Source organism: Theropithecus gelada, chromosome 2, assembly GCF_003255815.1.
Source record: "Theropithecus gelada isolate Dixy chromosome 2, Tgel_1.0, whole genome shotgun sequence".
Lineage (NCBI taxonomy): Eukaryota > Metazoa > Chordata > Mammalia > Primates > Cercopithecidae > Theropithecus > Theropithecus gelada.
In genome coordinates, this window is record NC_037669.1 from 20,428,069 (window position 1) to 20,441,017 (window position 12,949).

The window sequence follows — 12,949 nt, forward strand, 5'->3', positions numbered from 1 at the left end:
TTTTGCCCTTTGCCTTTCGAGGCATGCTTTTTCCGGACTGTGGTAACTTCTCGTTGGTCAGTCCTGGTGTTCCAGGCGCACTAGAATGAACACAGACCCCTCTACTCCGGGCCCGGGCCGGGAGGCGGGGTGGGGCGGGGCCTCTGACGCGGGCCCCGCCCACCGTAGCGTCGCCGAGGTCCGCCCGGACTCCAGCGCTCGGCCCGCGCCGCAGGTGGTGCTTGTCGGGAGAGCCATGGCCGGTAAGTGGCGCGGCCGCGCGCTGCAGCTCGAGCTCGGGCCGGAGGGGAGGCTTTGGAGCGGCGCCGGCGGTGGCTTGGCCGGCTCAGCCCCCGGCCCCGCGTCCCCGCCGTGCTCGGCCTTCCCTGATGCGGGCGTCCGCGTGGGTCCGGGATCGCGCGGCGGGGCTGCCGGGCGCACTCCCGGGATTCCAGGCTTCCGGGGTGGCGGGCGAGGCCCAGAAAGCACCAGGCCGCCCGGGCCGCGCCGGCACCCGCCGCGTCCTGCTTGAGAGAGGCTGACGGACGTGTATTTCTGCACGGTGTGGGCCGCGGTGGTAGGATCCGACTCCCTTGGGTGTTTTCAAGTTGCGTGACCTCCTCCAGCCCCGCCCTGCACAAAGGTGCCCAGGCGGTTCTTCCTTTCCCCCCTCACTTTCCAGCTCCAGATTTTGACTTGGATTCTTGCTGTGTCACTTACTTTGTTCAGTGACTTTGTGCAGCTTTCTGCCTGCAAGCCCCGTTTCTTTATCTGTAAAATGATGTTAATGATACCTCACAGAAGTTTATGTGTGAAGGACCTGGCACATTGCTTTAAATTTTATTCCCTTGTTGGTTCCTTCGCTCACAGTGTTTTATTCTTTTTTTTCCTCCCCTTTGTTGGGCCTTCCTATTAGATTATGATGAATATTAGGGCAGCCTTAAAAGTCATTGTGTCACTTTACAGATGAGACGGAGTGACTGGCGTCTCATCCTTAGCATGAGAAACTGCCCAGTGGCGGGGTCTCCCTGCTGCAGCACGCCTGTAGAGTGGGTCATTTGCAGAATGACAGGCAGTCCTAAGCTTAGTTGAGGACCCCGCCCTTGTGGGTGAGATGTGTGGGAGAGGAAGCCATCAGCATAGCCATGGTGAGCTTTATCTTTCCCACCCTCAGAAGAAGAGACATGGCCAGGCACGTGGCTCACGCCTGTAATAGTAACACTTTGGGAGGCTGAGGCACGAGGATCGCTTGAGCTCAGGAGTCAGAGTTGGAGACCAGCCTAGGCAACATGGCGACACCTGTCTGTACTAAAAATAAATACAAAATTAGCCCGGCGTGGTGGCACGCCCCCGTAGTCCCAGCTTACTTGGGAAGCTGAGGTGGGAGGGTGGCTTAACCCCGGGAAATGGAGGGGAGACATTTAGTGGATTTGTCTGCTGTTCTGGTAACAGCTCAAAATATCTGTTTGCCCCAGAATAATCCCAGCTGTTATTTCCTGTTTAAGTTTCCTTTGTATCCCTTCAGATTCTGTAACTATGTAGCAGGCTGCCTTCAGGGTTAAATTTAGTGCTTCTCACTATAGTTAGGATAGATGGAGGAATGGGACATCTGAGTTTTCCTTTTAGTTAACCCTGAGCCGAACAGGCCCTCATCAGAGGCCAGGTTTATCATCGTTGCCGCTTCTGGAGACATTTGCATTGTTACAGGAAACACCCAAAGAGATAGCTCTCTAATGGTAGGATTTTCAGACTGGGGCAGAGGTGGGATGGGGAGTTTGGGCAGGCCATTACTAATAATTCCTGAAGTTTCGCAGAGCTTCAGAGGTTATGATGTGCTTTGGATCCTTTACTGCGGAGTCCCACCAGACCGTGAGCAGGAACTATGTATCCATCAGGGTCCAGGCAGAACGTGGAGACAACACTAGTAACTGGAACAAGGAAATTTATTTATTTATTTATTTTAGAGACTGAGTCTAACTCTGTCGTCCAGGTTGTGCTGTGGCGTGATCTTGGCTCACCGCAACCTCTACCTCCCAGGTTCAAGTGATTCTCCTGCCTCAGCCTCCTGAGTAGCTGGGATTACAGGTGCCTGCCACCACACCCAGCTAATTATTGTATTTTTAATAGAGAATTTTTGTAATTTTAGTAGAAAGAGGGTTTCACCATGATGGCCAGGCTGGTCTCAAACTCCTGACCTCAGGTGATCCACCTGCCTTGGCCTCCCAAAGTGCTGGGATTACAGGTGTGAGCCACCACACCCGGCAGAAAATTTTATATTAAAAATTATTATCTGGCCAGGCGTGGTGGCTCATGCTTGTAATCCCAGCAGTTTGAGAGGCTGAGGCAGGAGGATTGCTTGAGCCCAGGAGTTCGAGACCAGCCTGGGCAACAAAGTGAGATCCTGTCTCTACAAAAAAATTTAAAAATTAGCCAGGCATGGTGGTGCATACCTGTGGTCCCAACTACATAAGAGGCTGAGACATGAGGATTGCCTGAACCCAGGAGGTGGAGGCTGCAGTGAACCATGTTTGTGCCACTGCACTCCAGCCTAGGTGACAGAACAAGACCCTGCCTCAAAGTTAAAAATATTAGCTCATGGAAAGTGATTTTCATAAAAGCTAAAAGGGAACTCTAAAAAACAGAAGAAAAGCAAAGAGATGTCTAGCTACCACCTCCAGGAAGGAATAAGCTTGGAAGAGCCGCCAGCCTCCTTGCTCCAGGGCTGAGCACAGACCTTGTCAGGGCTGGCTACATCATTTGTGGGGCCCAATCCCCTTGTTCAGAGAGCAAGAAAAAGTGCTGTTAGCTTTTCCTCCTGCAGTATCTCTCTCAACCTTTCATGGTGTTATTTGCTGTTTAATGTCATGTTCTCTTGGACACAGGAATGTTTATGGGGTAAGTGCAGACTTTTACAGGTACCTGGGACCCCTGTCCTGTGAGTAGGCATGTGTGCAGCTCACGGGCTGCCAGGGTTTCCCTCTGCCAGCAGCCGGATCAATGTGCTGTGACCCAGCCAGTAGTGGGGAAACTGAGACAGACATCTTCCCTTCCCACAAGCTGGGCTGCCCATGGGAAGCACATGAGCAACTTCCAAGGAATTGCACTTTCTGTGCTGGGACATGCTCAGTATATGGATTGGAGATAGGCGAGAGGTCCAAGAACAAATAGTAAGGGACAGGACCATATTCAAACCCAGTCTTTTTACTTTAGCCATATTCTCATTTCATTCCCTACACTGCATAGTAAGAAGCTGGTTCGCTCTAGATTCTTGTGCTTGGCATGGGACTTTACCCATGCATATTGCTCTATCCCCAGATAGACTTTAGCACTATTGACATTTTGGACAGGATCATTCTTTGTTCTGGAGGGGGTTGTCCTAGGCATTGTAGGAAGTTTGGCAGTATCCTTGGTCTCTATTCATTAGATGCCACTCATACCTCATCAGTTGTGGCATCAAAGGTGTCTTCAGACTTTGTCAGATGTTCCCCAGGGGACATAATTGCCTTCCATTTGAGAACCATGGCTCTGTCTGAATCCAGCAGTTCAAGCTTCTGACAGCTGTTTTCTTTTGTCTTTGTCCTCAGCTTTCCGCCTGGCCCTCATCCAGCTTCAAATTTCTTCCGTCAAATCAGATAACGTCACTCGAGCTTGTAGCTTTATCCGGGAGGCGGCAACGCAAGGAGCCAAAATAGTTTCTTTGCCGGTCAGTATGGGGGCAGCCATCCTGTTCTGGGCTCTGTAGACCCAGCAGAACAGTGTTTGCTAGCTCTGGTGGTCCTCTTGTATCCTGGGGTCGAGCAGTGTCCTTTGGAGCCCATAGATTGTTTTGTGTTTAACTGGAGGATGACCTTAGCAAGGGTCTTTGTAAGGTAGGATGTGCCAACACGGTCATAGGTCTTTAGCTTTTGGGTCTTCCTCTTTGTTCAGATGAAGCAGCCAAAATCCTAGTATTTCGAGGGACATACGGAAAACTGAAATACTCAGTGCTTGCACACTTTGTTCCTTATATAATTAAGTCTTTATAGGACCAGACTATGTTGGTTTTAGCACTGAGCCGCCAACATTTTTTTTTTTAAATGAACTCTGGGAGAGCCCATGTGACTTGTCTCTTCTAACCCACTAGGCTAGCTTTGTAGTCTTGCCTGTGACTACAGGCTGTTTACCCTTGAGATGTCAGTGTTTTTCTTATTAGCTGTGTTTTAACCCTTCGACTGAAAGCAGAGCTAGAAGCAGCAGCTATGGCCTCTTACAGCAGAACTTTAAAATGGATGGGTGTTTTGATCTTTTTTTTTTTTTTCTCTGCCAATATTTTTCTAGGAATGCTTTAATTCTCCGTATGGAACGAAATATTTTCCTGAATATGCAGAGAAAATTCCTGGTGAATCCACACAGAAGCTTTCTGAAGTAGCAAAGGAATGCAACATATATCTCATTGGAGGTAACTTCATACCCACAAGGTATAATGGCCTAAACATTAAAAACATCTGAATGAGCCAGGTGTGGTGGCGTGCACCTGGATTCCCTACTTGGGAAGCTTCAGTTTGGGAAGCTGAAGCAGAGAGTTTCTTTTTTTTTTTTTTTTTTGAGGTGAGGTCCTGCTTTGTCACCAATGCTGGAGTGCAGTGGTGTGATCATGGCTCAGTGCAGCCTCACCCTACCAGGCTCAAGTGATTCTCCCACCTCTTAGCCTCCTGAGTAGCTGGGACTGCAGGTGTGTGCCACCATGCCTGGCTGATTTTTGTATTTTTTTGTAAAGACGGGGTTTCACCATGTTGCCCAGGCTGGTTTTGAACTCCTAGGCTCAAGCAGTCTGCCCACCTTGGCCTTCCAAAGTGCTAGGATTACAGGCGTGAGCCATCATGCCAGGCATGTTTTTTGTTATACTAATAGAGGATTGAGAAAAAAATTTTTTTCCATAGAGGCCACATACATAAAGGTAACTTTATTTTTGTGGTTTTGGAATAAATGTTTAAAGGTTTTATTTGCTTAAATAAAAAATAAGCATAGAAAAAGTTCTATAAATAGAGCAAATAAAATGTTTTCTGTACGATGATATATTAAGAATGAGAAATGAAGGCAAAGCAAGAAGCCTGGAGATGAAACTGCATTCAGTGATGGAGAGGCTTCTGACTTCACATTCTCATCTTTTGGGATACAGTTTTGTTGCAGGACCTGGTGAATTCAAGTTAAGCAATGGGAAATTTTTCATTTTGCCCTAATGTTAGAGATTAAGTGTTGCTCAGGATCATGGCTGAATTTCAGGAACAGTTTGGTTATTTTTTAAGCCTGTCTTTGGCATCTAACCTAATCATATCCCATCTACACTCTGCAGTTTATCTCTGAAAGATCATATTCAAGAAGGACCAAAAAAAAAAAAAAACCATGATTAAATAACCTATAGAAGGGAATACTTATTCTGTATTGTAGAATGAGGTGTTGCCTTATTCTAAAAACAAAATGAATAAATAAACCGTAAAAGATGGGTTCTTTATTTTTGGAACCAAGTTATCAGGCTTTTATCCCTTTCTCACAAAAGAATTGTTCTATTCTTTTTCTTATGGTATATTTCTTCTCTCAATGAAAGGCTCTATCCCTGAAGAGGATGCTGGGAAATTATATAACACCTGTGCTGTGTTTGGGCCTGATGGAACTTTACTAGCAAAGTACAGAAAGGTAAGTAGGAAGTGTGGCAGAATAATTTGTTATCTTTAAGCCAGCAACAATGTGTGGAAAAAAAAAAGAATTTGCTATGAAGTCCCCTAGTTCCTCTCATTATATCATACATGTATTAGGGTTTTAACTAATTGGCATAGGTGGTTATTCTCGGCCATCTGCATTTTTATATAAATTTTAGACACAGCCTGTCAATTTCTGCAAAGGAACAACCTATAGTAATTTTTTTTGTTGTTTTTTTGGTTTTATTTTTAGACGGAGTCTGGCTCTGTGGCCCAGGCTGGAGTGCAGTGGCGCAATCTTGGCTCACTGCAAGCTCCGCCTCCTCAGTTCACATCATTCTCCTGCCTCAGCCTCCCGAATAGCTGGGACTACAGGCGTCTGCTACCACACCCAGCTAATTTTTTGTATTTTTAGTAGAGACGTGGTTTCACCATGTTAGCCAGAATGGTCTTGATCTCCTGCCTCGGCCTCCCAAAGTGATCTGCCTGCCTCGGCCTCCCAAAGTGCTGGGATTACAGGCATGAGCCACCGCGCCCAGCCAACCTATAGTAATTTTTATTGGTATTTCATTGAGTATATAGAGAACACTTTGGGAAGAGTTGCCATCTTTTTAGTATTAAATGCATATACATGGCCAGGTGCAGTGGCCCATGCCTGTAATCCCAGCACTTTGGGAGGTCGAAGTGGGTGGATCACCTGGGGTCAGGAGTTCAAGACCAGCCTGGGCAGCATGGTGAAACCCCGTCTCTGCTAAAAATACAAAAAATTAGCTGGGTGTGGTAGCAGACGCCTGTAGTCCCAGCTACTTGGGAGGCTGAGGCAGGAGAATGGCGTAAACCCGGGAGGCGGAGCTTGCAGTGAGCTGAGATCCAGCCACTGCACTCCAGCCTGGGCGACAGAGCGAGACTCCATCTCAAAAAAAAAAAAAAGATTTAAAAAAATATATATAAAATTGGCTGGGTGTGGTGGCTCATGGCTATAGTCCCTCATGGCTATAGTCCCACCTACTTGGGAAGCTGAGACAGGAGAATCGCTTGAACCTGGGAGGTGGAGGCTGCAGTGAGCCAAGATCGTGCCACTGTACTCCAGCCTGGGCGAGACAGAGCGAGACTCCGTCTCAAAAAACAAAAAATGCATATACATTTAGTATCATTAAGTCCTCTTGATGAGTTGACCCTTTTATCATTATGAAATGTCTTTTTTTTCTTGTAATACCTTTTGTCTTAAATTCTACTTTATCTCTGCTATCACTGTAACCACTCCAGGCTTCTTATGCCTACTGTTTGCTAGTACATGGTTTTTCCAGTTCTTTGTTCTCAAGCTATATGTGTTTTCATATTTTAAGTGGATCTCTTGTCAACAGCATATAATTGTATCTTAATTTTTTCTTTCTTCTGACAATCTGTGTCTTTTAATTGAAGTGGTTAGTCCATTTATATTTAATGCACTTATTGATATGATTGAATTTAGGGAGACAGACATTTTACTTTTTTTCCTCTGTTCATCTTTTCTGTATTATTTTGGATTCATTGAATATTTTTTAGAGTTCTGTTTTAATTTATTTTTTTAGTTATACCTCTTTGCTTTTTTTTTTTTTTCTTCCAGTTGTTGCCCTGGGAATTATAATATGCATCCTTAACTTTTCATAGGCTACTTAAGAGTTCATATGATATCACTTTATGTGAAATTTAAGAACCTTATAATGGTATAAGTCCATTTTTCTACCCCACTGCCCCTGCCCTTATTCTTTATGCTATAGTTGTCATTTGTAGTCCATGTATATATGTTATAAATCCAACAAAACAGTAATACTTGATTTAAATAATCATATGTATTTTAAAGAAATTAAGAAGAAAACAATCTTTATGCTTATCCAAGTATTTATCATTTCTGGTGTTTTTCTTTCCTTCCTGAAGATCCTTCTTCTATCTGGTATATCCTTCAGACCAAAGGCCCTCGTTTAGAATTTTTGTACTGAGGATCTGTTAGCTAGGAATTCTGTTCGTTTTTCTTTACGAATATGTCTTTACATTGTTTTCATTCTTGAAAGATATTTTTGCTGGAATAGAATTTTGGATTGATAGTTTTCTTTTTTTTTTCCCCACTAGTGGTTGTTATCTACTCTTTTTTTTTTTTTTTTTTCCTTCCCTGATGAGAAGTGGGTAGTAATTTGTATTGTTCCCTGGGATATAATTTGTTGTTTTTCTCTTCCTCCTTTCAAGATGTTTTCATAATCTTTAGTTCTTAGTATTTTGACTTTGATATGCCTAGATGTGGTTTCCTTTGTCTTTGTCTTCCTTGGTACTTCCTGAAACTGTAAACTTAAATCTTTCACTGTGTTTGGGAAGTTTTTTTGACACTATTTTGTTAAATATTTTTCTGTTCTTTTTTCTTATGGAGCTCCAGTATATGTACATTATATTTTCAAATATTTTTTTAGGTCACCAGGCTCTGTTTTTCTGTTTTTGTTTTTCCAATACTTTTTCCTTCTCTTCTACAGATTAATTTCTGTTGATCTTTCAGACTTATTCACTATTTCTTCTGTCTTGTTCAATTTCCTGTAAGCCAACCCAGTGACATTTAAAAAAATTCAGATATTAAGATTTTCAGTTCTGAAATACCCTTTTGTTTCTTTTTTATAGTTTTTAGTACTCTATATTTTCTGTTGGTTCATTAAAAGCATATTTTTCTTTACACTCTTGAGCTTAGTCAGTTTCTATAGCTGCTTTAAAGTCTGATAATTATCACATCTGTGTGCCACAGAATGAGACTCTTAGGCCTTTAAAAGGCCTTTGATGAAAATAAACTCATGTCTAAACAAACAACAACAAAATTGTAACATCTGGGTCATGGCAGGATCTGTGTTCATTTGATTGCCTTTTCTTTGCAGTTTGAGTCACACTTCTGTTTCTTTGAGTATCTACTAATTTAAGATTGTATAGTGGATTATATGTTGTAGAGATTCAAGATTCTATTATAGTCTTCCAAAAAGTGTTGACTATTTTGTTTTAACTGATGGTTAACTTGGTCGCACTCAAACACCAAACTCGTATCTTCTTTGTAACGTGGGCAGCAACTTTAGCTGCTCAGTTCTATCTGGTTGTTCTGCCCCACTTCTGTTTAACTCAGTGATCAGCCAGAGATTTAGAAAGATTTTATATGTAGAATTTAGGGCTCTTGACTCTTTGCTTTCTCCATTTCAGGATTTCCTCCCTTGGTTCCAGCTCTGGTTTTCAAGCCAGTGTGATTATGGGTAATTTTCACCCCACTTATCACAGCAGCTAAGACCTTGCTTCAGGGTAACAGTGGTAAATAGAACCGGGAAGTTCATCCAGGGCTGTTCCCTGCTTCCACATGTTTGTGTTCTTCTCTTCAGGTTTTGTCTGCTTTGTTTTCATCATTCTTCAGTGCTTTAAGTAGTCGTGCCTTTATTTTGCCCAGAGTTCATAGTTAACTACAAGAGAGCTGGTCTGATAGGAGCTACTGTGCACCTGCTGGAAGGACAGCCAGCACTGGGCTATTAACCCAACTCTTCGAAATATATCTTTTTAGTATTAAGTTTTCCATCCCATGAATGTGGTATATATCCTGACATTTATTACGCTTTCTTTACTTTCTCTCAATTTTTTTTTATAGTGTTTTGGGTATAATTTTGTATAACATTTGTGAGATTTATTCCTCATTGGTGTTTTTAGATGCTTTTTCATTTTCTGTTTTGTTGTTGTTGTTGTTTTGTCTTTTTTTTGAGATGGAGTCTTGCTCTGTCGCTTAGGCTGGAGTACAGTGGTATGATCTCAGCTCACTGCAACCTCCACCTCCCTGGTTCAAGCCGTTCTCTTCTTTTAGCTTCCCAAGTGGCTGGGATTATAGGCACACACCACCATGTCTGGAAAATTTTTGTACTTTTAGTAGAGACAGGGTTTCACCATGTTGTCCAGGCTGGTCTTGAACTCCTGACCTCAGGTGATCTGCCTGCCTTGGCCTCCCAAAGTGCTGGGATTACAGGCGTGAGCCACCATGCCCGGCCCATTTTCTGTTTCTTGCTAATATATAGAAGTAGAGCAAGTTTTAAAAATATTGACTCTGTGGTGAGGCACGGTGGCTCCTGGCTGTAATCCCAGAACTTTGCGAGGTAGAGGCAGGCAGATCGCTTGAGTTCAGGAGTTGGAGACCAGCCTGGGTAACATGGCAAAACCCCTTCTCTACAAAAACTACAAAAGAAATTAGCTGGGGTGGGGGTGGGGTATGCCTGTAGTCCCAGCTACTCAGGAGGCTGAGGTGGGAGGATTGCTTGAGCCTGGGAGGTCAAGCCTGCAGTGAGCCAACATCACACCACTGCACTCCAGCCTGGGTGCCAGAGCATGACTCTGTCTCAAAAAAATTTTTTTTTAATTTAAAAAACAGCAACCTTGCTAAACTCACTCATTAATTCTAATAATTTATCTATAGATTTTTTTAAATTTCTAGGTACATAATTATATCATCTGAGAATAATGACATTTCATTTTTTCTTTTCAGTTGTTACAGTTTTTACTTCTTTTCTTTTATTTCTTGCTCTGTTTAGGCTCTCGGGTACCTGTACCAAGCAGATGTCCTTGTCTTGTTCCCAATCTCAGTGGGAGAGTTTTCAGTATTTCATCATCAAGTATGATGTTTGTTTAGGTGTTTTGTAGATAGTCTTGATCAGATTAATAAAGTTCCCTTCCTAGAAGTTTTTCTTTCTTTCTTTTTTTTTTTTTTGAGACAGAGTCTCGCTCTGTCGTCCAGACTGGAGTGCAGTGGCGTGATCTCGGCTCACTGCAAGCTCTGCCTCCTGGGTTCATGCCATTCTCCTGCCTCAGCCTCTCAAGTAGCTGGGACTACAGGCGCTCAGCACCACGCCCGGCTAGTTTTTGTATTTTAGTAGAGACGGGGTTTCACCATGTTAGCCAGGATGGTCTCGATCTCCTGACCTCGTGATCCGCCCGTCTTGGCCTCCCAAAGTGCTGGGATTACAGGCGTGAGCCACTGTGCCTGGCCTCTGTTTTGTTTTTTAAATCAGGAATGGCTTAGAAGTTTACCAAATGCTCATACATCTTTTGAGATGATCATGTGATTTTTTTCTTCTTTATTTTGTTACTTTAGTAAAATCGATTGATTTTCTAATCTTAAACAGCATTTGTTTTCTTTGAATAAATCCAATTTGGAAGTGATGCATTATTCTTTTGCTGAATTTGGTTTGCAGAATTTTTACCTATTTTTAAATGCCCACCCACTTTCCACCTCTCCTGTCAATTTGTCAGTTTGATTCTGATAAGTCTTTTTTTTTGAGACAGAGTCTTGCTCTGTCACCCAGGCTGGAGTGCAATGGCGCGATCTCGGCTCACTGCAACCTCCACCTCCCAGGTTTGAGCAATTCTCCTGCCTCAGCCTCCTGAGTAGCTGGGACTATGGGCATGCACAATCACCCCCGGCTAACTTTTCTTCTATTTTTAGTAGAGACAAGGTTTTATCACATTGGCCAGGCTGGTCTCAAACCCCTGACCTCAGGTGATCCATCCACCTTGGCCTCCCAAAGTGCTGGGATTACAGGCGTGAGCCACCATGTCCAGCCTGACTCTGAGAAGTCTTTATTTAGCATATATATATATATTTTTTTTTTTTTTTTTTTTTGAGACGGAGTCTTGCTCTGTCGCCCAGGCTGGAGTGTAGTGGGGCGATCTTGGCTCACTGCAAGCTCCGCCTCCTGGGTTCACGCCATTCTCCCGCCTCAGCCTCCCGAGTAGCTTGGACTAGAGGCACCCGCCACCGCGCCCAGCTAATTTTTTGTATTTTTAGTAGAGACGGGGGTTTCACCGTGTTAGCCAGGATGGTCTCGATCTCCTGACCTCGTGATCCGCCCGTCTCGGCCTCCCAAAGTGCTGGGATTACAGGCTTGAGCCACCGCGCCCGGCCTAGCATTTATATTTTTAAAAAGCAACACATTAGTTACCTGCTATGAGAAACCTAGAGGTTGATTTGCATACCACATATAAAATAGGGGTTTTAAAAGGTACAGCATCATTTTTCCACTTCCCTGTGGTAGAATTATTTTGATAAGGTGTCAGTCAGCTTGTGGGGTGGATTATGAGCAGTCTGGGGGTACTGTTTGCACAGTTGATCTTAGAGCACCTTCTGTATCCGCCCCGGGAAAGATGTTGTCGTTACTGCCATTCCATTTGGCGTGCTGGGAAAGAGGCAATCAAATCCATTCTTTGTGACGCAGATCCATCTGTTTGACATTGATGTTCCTGGAAAGATTACATTTCAAGAATCTGAAACGTTGAGTCCGGGTGATAGTTTCTCCACATTTGATACTCGTATGTACCAGATAAGTTTGCCTCGTTAGCAATCTCAGTAGAAGACAATCAGGTATTTATTTCTTTTTTGTCTCTCTCCAATTTCTTCACATAACCTCACTGAAAGACCGTAAGTAAGAAAGGCAGAGAATTATCACAGATCTAGAAAGTTCGGCCTTATTTGAGAACTAAGGATTTGACATGATTTTTGCCCTTTGATTTGATTGTAGCCTCCTGTTATGGCTTCCAGAGTATATACCTATTAGGCCATGGTTGAGTACCTCCCATCTAGATAACAAGCATTCAGTTAGAATGCATTTCTCATCTTTACTCTGCTGATGTAAATGATGTCTTTATGCGATGAAGTCCAAGTAGGAATGAGCTCGTCCATGGTCTGTGTCCTCAGGTCCTGTGTTCATTTATCCCTGTCAGTGTTTTGTGATCATTAAGTCATGGAGGGGCTCCTCTGCCACACCACGCCGTAGGGAATTAACTTTCCACGTGTGCGTTTTCTGTTTGGAAACAGCTTACTGCAGAGTGGGTCTGGGCATCTGCTACGACATGCGGTTTGCAGAGCTCGCACAAATCTACGCACAGAGAGGTGAGGCACTGCAGCAGCTGTGTTACGTGGGTGCTTGGAGGCTTGGTTCTAGGCTGGTCTATGTGGGATCCTTAGTCAATAAAAGCTGGGAGGGGGCTCTTTCATCTCTCCATCACCAGCCCTTTCACCCCCTTGAGGCTTCCCAGACTTTTGCTGTGTGTGGATAACAGGGTTTTTCAGGGATTGTAATTAAACACATCATGTAAGGTAGGAGCTATGCTCATAAAGGTCTGGTCTACCCTTGAGTCCTTCTTGTTCCTGTGTTCGGAGAGTCACTTGAAGCCCAGTAGAAATGAAGTGGATTTCACCACTCAGTACCCCTAGACACTGGGTAGAGTGGAAATGTAGTCTGTGATATTTCGGTCCAGACGAGGAG

At 43.8% G+C, this 12,949-nt stretch overlaps 1 protein-coding gene across 1 annotated transcript in view; it reads left to right on the top strand.

Annotated features, from left to right (window-relative positions):
* The window catches only part of TBC1D23 (TBC1 domain family member 23), a 93,766-nt gene that overhangs the window by 74,011 nt on the left and 6,806 nt on the right, over positions 1 to 12,949 (top strand). The window contains exons 19-24 of the mRNA XM_025375630.1: positions 76 to 242; positions 3,564 to 3,682; positions 4,297 to 4,417; positions 5,564 to 5,652; positions 11,900 to 11,993; positions 12,499 to 12,573. Of these exons, the coding sequence (XP_025231415.1) occupies positions 76 to 242; positions 3,564 to 3,682; positions 4,297 to 4,417; positions 5,564 to 5,652; positions 11,900 to 11,993; positions 12,499 to 12,573 (665 nt within the window). The remainder of the gene's footprint in view (positions 1 to 75; positions 243 to 3,563; positions 3,683 to 4,296; positions 4,418 to 5,563; positions 5,653 to 11,899; positions 11,994 to 12,498; positions 12,574 to 12,949) is intronic.